The 6,724-nt window shown below is 51.6% G+C and overlaps 1 protein-coding gene across 1 annotated transcript; it reads left to right on the top strand.

The window, feature by feature from the left end:
• Positions 1-2,050: 2,050 nt before the first annotated feature.
• SPACA6 (sperm acrosome associated 6) lies at positions 2,051-6,724 on the top strand. The gene is made up of 8 exons (XM_072026188.1): positions 2,051-2,872; positions 3,454-3,528; positions 4,194-4,217; positions 4,304-4,381; positions 4,648-4,751; positions 5,313-5,466; positions 5,776-5,926; positions 6,540-6,724. Exons 1-8 carry the CDS (start codon positions 2,668-2,670, stop codon positions 6,589-6,591), a joined length of 843 nt encoding a protein of 280 aa, XP_071882289.1. The 5' UTR covers positions 2,051-2,667; the 3' UTR covers positions 6,592-6,724.

The raw sequence follows: 6,724 nt of genomic DNA, 5'->3' as shown, positions 1-6,724 counted from the left end.
TTCCAGTTAGAATTATTCCCCAGCAGCTGCAAACATTATGCCAGTTTCCATTAAAGCTTGCTTACCCTCCTCCCATCTCTTTCTTAAAATCTTGGACAACCCTGGAGTTAATGGGGACAGCCACATATCCCATACCAGGTTGTGGTCCTCCCATTGCTATTTCCCTTAGTGAATACAATCCCCCTTTGTTTCTAAGCTGCTGTCTTCTGGCTTGACTCCTAGTCACTGGTCCCTGAGTGCTAGAGTCAGAGTCGCTATCGGCATCTCCCTGGGATTAGGAGGCCCGGGAGTCGGAGGGGCTGCAGGTGGGGGTGGTGGAATATAGGGAGGCAGTGGGGCTGGGATCTCTAATTCTCGTTTTTTTCTTACGCCTCCCATCCCCTCCTTTTTCTTTTAAAGGGTATAAATTGGCTCGAGTTTCTGAGCTGATCCACAAATGTGCATATTCACTCTCTTCTAAACTAAAAGGTTCCTTTGAATTCACATAGATATTTAAGGCCTGACAAATCCAGTCTTCAAAGGACCCAAATACAGGCCAATAAAGGCTGTCTCCTTGAATTTGTTTACCACCCCAAATTTCAACACAATAATGTATCATTTTTACTTTATTCTTTCCCCACCTAGAAGGGGAATCATCCCAATTTTTAATCATTAATCCCAGGGTAACCTAACATCAGACATTACCCCACCCATGGGACCAGAAGGCTTACTCTTCTTCTGTCCCATCTTCCAGAGCGCCTTCACACACACACACACACAAATTGCTTCCCCCTTTTCGTGGCCCAGTCCCTCGCGGGATGTGGGAACTGCACTACTGAGGGGTCCACACTCACTTCGTCCTGCTGGACATCTCACAATGCCACGCTCTGGGATACCCAACCCCAACCAAACGGATCACCGGCCTATACTTACTCACTCCTGAGTCTTCATTCGGTCTTTGTGCACAAAGATTACTAGGGGTTGCCGGCTTTATTTGCTTGCTGCTGAATTTAGGATTCGTTGGTGAAGGATTTGAATGAAAGTAGTCCTAGTGAAGGCCACTGAAATCAGTGGGACGCCCCCTTCAATGGATTTTCAATCAAATTGCCTTCATCCGAGTTATGGCACCAAATTTGTTATAAGTTGCCCCCTTAATTAATTTTCAGAGACCACTGTTTTAATCATATAAAGGAATTTATTGAGTAAGCAATCAGCAAGCAAAACAGCGCTGGGTGGCCAGGGAGTCTCTGCTCCGCCAATGGCACACACCTCACCCCCACCAAGGTCCCTTTTTATATCTTGGTAATTCCGGAGTTACACAGCACATCCTGGTATGTTCTGCGACTGCGTGCACTGTTGCTAGGGGGCCATCTCTGTCCCTCTGGTGGTTGTGAAGATGAAGGTCGCAGTCTTCCTTGGCATTGTGGTTCAACTTCTTTTTTTATTTGGTCATGTTGGCCCAGCATGAGACAGGAAGGCAGGATGTTGATACACTAGTTTAGCAACTTATCAGGAGGTGGTTACATGAGCTTTGCAACAGTGTCTTTGAACAAAAGAGGCAACTGAGATGCAGAAAGAGAGAAGGGGAGGGGGTTCTCTTTTTCTGTTACATTAAGCAAAAGAATTTTCATAGTGTCTAGCCAAGCATTATCCAGCTCCTTACTTCAGCAGGGAGCTTTCGCAACTCCCGCTCCTCAAACAGAACTCCTTGTTTTTATAATACAAAAGACAATGAACAAACATTTATGGTGTATTACAATATGAGGCAGCTTCAGGGCTCTTCTCACAGAGGCCAGCCCTGCAGCTCCCTGCTACCAAAACCTTGCCATGTAAATGGGCATCAGAGCAACTCTAAATCCCAGCTGGGGTACAGGAGACCAAATTCCCCTCCAGTTCCCCAGACTCACACCCCCACTTTGAAAGACAACCCCACTGTTCACCAGCATAGCAACATTTTTTGGCTGCCAAAGGGTCAGCATCAACCTGGTCTTAGGGAATATGCATCACAGGACAGCCTGGACTGGGGCATGGAGCAGAGGAATACAGGCGTCCCTATAACCTTCTGCCACAGACCTCTATCTTGATCTATATACATTGGGCCCTCTACCCCTGTGCCCCATCTTGGCTGCCAAATTTCATCTGGGACACCTGAGTTCCCTCCAAGCAGAGACCAGAGACAGGGAAAGGGATGGGGACAGCGTAAGGGTTCAGTGACCCCAAAGAATACTTATTTCAGTGATTGCAAACAAGAGTATGAAGGTATTCATCAGATGGGATAAGGAGAAACCCTTGAGTGGTTTCCAAAGGATGGGATTTGGAGACTGACAACAACTGGATTGAGGGTGCTGAGGGATAAGATTATAGGAGATGAGGTGGGGGGAATTAGACATTCAAATACAGGTAATTTGGGGGTACCAAATAAAATGATTGGTGGGGAATGAAGGTGATGAATTTGGGGAGACCAAAATGAGGATAGTAGGAGCCCCTTCTGCATCCCCAAAACCCCAGGGGACACACATGTCTGGGTACCCCCAATCCCCATAGGGACGTCCCCAAAGGAGGGAACCCAACCACCAGGGCCCCACCTAGGAACCCTCGTGTTCCCTGGAGACGCAAGCAGCTGGGCCTCATCCAGGAACCCACCTGCTCCCTGGGGACCTAGGCATATAGGTGCTATGGTTTGGGGACATGGGGTGGTGGTGGGTTTCCCTCCTGCTGGTGCTGGCCCCCTGGCTCCCTGGGGTTCACCCCTGCCTGCTCTGCTTTGGGCCTCCCATGCAGTGGACCCGTCTTTGCCATGACATCACCAGGACCTCCCTCAAGGGCCCTCAGCAGCAACACTGCCTGGAGGCGCTTGCTGAGGCTTCTGTGCCACTTGCCCCTGTCACTGTAGGTGCGTGGTAGGACCCCTGGGGACACCCACCTCCCTGGGTACCCCCATCCTGACTGGCACCCTAGGAACAACCATCTCAGTGGAGATCTCCACCCTGAACAGGATCCCAGAGCCCTCAGTGGATTCCCTCATAAACCAAGGCCCTCACTCTGACACTGAACAGGACCCTTGGTAGCTGGGGACCCCTTTCCTAAAGAGGAACCCCACTTAGACAAGCATCCTGGGGACCTTCAACCATGCCAAGGTCTCCCCAGTCCTGACTTGGACCCCAGGGACCATGTTCCGGCACCCCTCAACTCTGTCTGACACTCCCCCAACTATGACCTGGACCCCAAGTATCTCTGGGATTCCCAGCCTTGCCTCAACACTGATGATCACCCAGCCCTGACCAGGAAGGAACACACTAGGGAATTCCATCAACTCCCAGCCCTACTCAAGAGCTTGGGGATCCCCAGGGATACCTGACCCTTCCCAGAACCCCTAAACCCTGATCAGGATCCCAGCCCTTAGTGGAACCCTCTCCATCCCTGAACCTCCAATCCTGACCCTGTAGAGGTCCCAGTGCCTTGTACTGGTCTCAGGGTCAAGTCAGCGTGAGACACTTCGGGAGATCATCATGGATGCCCTGCATTTTCTGGAGAAGCAGAAGGAAATAAGTAAGCAGCAACTTGTATGGGGATGAGACGTGAGAGGTTAAGGGCATGAGGGATGGGATATGGAGGACATATGAATGGGGATTTGGGACTATAAGATTTATGGAGGTTTGGGGTGGTGTGAAGGGATATTTGGGGAATCCTGAGGGCATAGCAGCTTCAGCATATAGAGAGTCCGGGGCTTTAAGGGGATATTTAGGGATGCATGAAACTCCAGGATGGGTATATTGGATCCAGATGTGTTGTAAAGGGAATCTGGGGAGTTGGGGGTGGAGGAGTGTGGGGTTGAGATTGGGGGATTGGGGGGAGGAACATTGTCTCACCTGGACATCTGGGAGCCTCCAGAGCCTTTTGAGGTGTCTCTGCAGGAAGCCATCAATATAATCTGGGTGAAGCTGAGCCAACTGGAAGAAGGTATGGGCCCAGCAGGGATCCCCACTCAGGACTGCCACCTGGGTGAACCTTGGGACTCCCACCCCAGCTTTCCCATGCCAGGGACTGACACTCCCCCTCCCCTGGACATCTACAGCCCTGGGACTCCCACCCTGGGCATACCCTTCCTGGAGATGCCTCCAGGGTTGCCAAACCAGGGCTGGACAAGGGCTGAGCTCATCACAGGGATATGGACCCCTAATGATCTCAAGTTTAACTATGCTTTCCCCCACCAGCTCCAGCCTGCATCCCCCCCTGTGGTGAGTGCCTATCCCTCTGGCTTGTTACCCCCTTTCTCCTATTACACCTCCTATCTCTCTTGGGCCACCAAACATCTCCCTCCCAGGCTACCAGCCAGCTGCCCGCATCTTCCAGTGTGCAACCTGCCGCCTTGTGGACTGCCAGTTCCCCCTGGACTGCCCAGGTAGGGGGACCATTTTCAACCCAGATCATCCAGACTGGGCTAAGAACTACCCCAGAGCTGGGTGCCTCAAGGGCTCTTGGGACAACCTTCCTTTCTGATACGTGGGCATGCCTGCTAAGTCCATCATGAGTGCATGAGAATGTTCTAGGATACATGCCAATCCATGCCTACTGTGAATGTATAAGCATGTGCATTCATACAGGAGTGCAAATATTTCTGTGAATGCATGAGCATATGTGAGTTAACATGCCTGCCAATGTTCCCAGTTCAAGATGTGTGGGTCCATGAGGATGAAGCCATCACATTGCACTGTGATGTGCCCTTTGCTGTCCCTCCAGACCTGCCCATTACCTGGATGTTTGCCAAGGATGTGAGTAGCTTATGCATGTGCAAGAGTATGTATAGACATTCATGAGAGGAGTTGGCATAGCAAGACCACTTCTGTGCTTGGCATGAGAACTATCAATAGATGGAAGCATTGCTTATACTGTAGATATAAATGTGCTATAAGTAGCATGTGTGAGAGTATGCACAGGATGGAAGCAAGCTAGCACCCATATGAAGGGTGAGTGAGCAGGAGGTAGGGCAGTTGTGTGTACAGATTCCTGTCCACTTGTGAAGGAAGTAACTTGTGCATATGTTGTGTTTATGCATCCCTGTGTGGTACACACAAAGGCACGAAGAGCATGTGGGGGACAAGGTGTGATGCACATGCAGGAGACAAAGGGCACAAGTAGCATAAGGGGGACACACAAAGGCATGAAGAGCATGTGGGGGACAAGGTGTGATGCACATGCAGGAGACAAAGGGCACAAGTAGCATAAGGGGGACATGACAAGCATGCACATGACACAGATACCTTTGCACAGCACATGTGTTATTGTATGATCCCGATGGATGAGGCAATGTTGACATGTTCCCCCATGTCCAGATACGCACACAGGACCTAGCACTGTTTGAGGAACTGCAGGAGAGTTTGGGGGAACCTCCCAGCCTGACCCTCCAGGACCCCACTCTAGGAACCATTGCCTGTCGCCTGGGGTCCCCATCTGAGACCCTGGCCCGCAAGTACTTCTATCTCAATGGTATGCACAGAAACCTGAGTCTCCCAAGGGCAGTGAGTAGTGTGGGATGGAGCAGGACCCCCAGACACCTGGGTCAACAGGAGAGGAATTGGGGTGTGTGTGAGCCTGAATATTTGGATCCATGGTAGAGAGGTTGGAGTGGAGCAGGTGTTCCCCGATGCCTTCCTCCTCTCAGGGGCAATGGAGCAGGAACCCTCAGATGCCTGGGTCCATGAAGGCTGTTATGTCTGTGACTGGAGTAGGGGCTGCCAGAGCACCTGTTTCCTGGGGAGGAGTACCGTTTGACCCTAGGTCCCTGCATCCCCACAGTATCAGGGAGAAGTGTGGAGGCAGAGCAGGGACTCCAGGCCCAGTTCAGAGCTGTGCTGCGCTGGCCCCACAGCAGGACCCCCTTGCAGCCCACAGTGTCACTGGAGCTGGGGCTGGCACTTGGCTTCATGGGGCTAGTGCTGCTACTGGTGTGAGTACTCCTAACCTTATAAACTCAACCCTCAAAATCACCATGCTTCTGGAGACCCTCACAGACCAGCACAGTATTCCTGAATCCCCCAGATCTCCCAGTCCCTAAGCTTAAGGAATCCCTACAAATGTGAGGAAGAAGGGGGAGGGTGTGTGTGGGGGCAGAAGCATAGACTGTTGTGACTCATAAACTGACAGGGCATCATTCATATTTTCCCCTGGAACTCCCATCATCCTCAGGCCCATTCTGGGACTCCTTACTTGCCCAGGACTACCTCAGACCACTTTGCCTTCTTGCTTCCCCCAGACTTAGGTCTCCCTAATTGCCCCTGAGACCCAGTCACTTTCACCCATTTTCCCCAGAACTCCCATAATCCCTTTGCCCCCTCCTCCTCACCTCCCTCCCCACCCCCACCCCCCCCCCCCAATTTACATTTGGGGGACCTAGCTGCCCAAGACCCCACAAGAGCCATACTTTCATCCTGAGTCACCTCAGTGGCTCCCAGTATCTCCAGCTGCCCCATGATCCCCTTCCCCCCCCCCCCCCCCCCCCCCCCCGAAAATGGTGATATAGGGCCTCTTACTCTTTCTCCATTCTTCCTTCCTCCTCCTAGGGCCTCTTGGTGGTGTTTCTGGAAACCTCCAGAGCCTCCCAGACCCCTGTGACTCCCAGGCATCCCAAAGACCCAGACAACAGGGACCCCAAGGAGAGTTCAGATTCACTTGTATTTACACCACAGGAGCTTGATACATGGATCAAATCCTGAGAATCGAAATATTAGCAGCTGCTCTTGTTGCA

The sequence above is a fragment of the Anas platyrhynchos genome, chromosome 20 (genome assembly GCF_047663525.1).
Source record: "Anas platyrhynchos isolate ZD024472 breed Pekin duck chromosome 20, IASCAAS_PekinDuck_T2T, whole genome shotgun sequence".
NCBI lineage: Eukaryota > Metazoa > Chordata > Aves > Anseriformes > Anatidae > Anas > Anas platyrhynchos.
The sequence above is the reverse complement of the archived record's forward strand: the minus strand, read 5'-3'. Positions and strand labels throughout refer to the sequence as shown.

Coding starts and splice junctions, on each gene's coding strand:
- SPACA6 (XM_072026188.1), top strand. CDS start 2,668: ATGGGGTGGTGGTGGGTTTCCCTCCTGCTGGTGCTGGCCCCCTGGCTC. Junction 3,529..4,193: donor GGAGAAGCAGAAGGAAATAA/GTAAGCAGCAAC, acceptor TTCCCCCACCAG/CTCCAGCCTGCATCCCCCCC. Junction 4,752..5,312: donor CCTGGATGTTTGCCAAGGAT/GTGAGTAGCTTA, acceptor CCCCATGTCCAG/ATACGCACACAGGACCTAGC.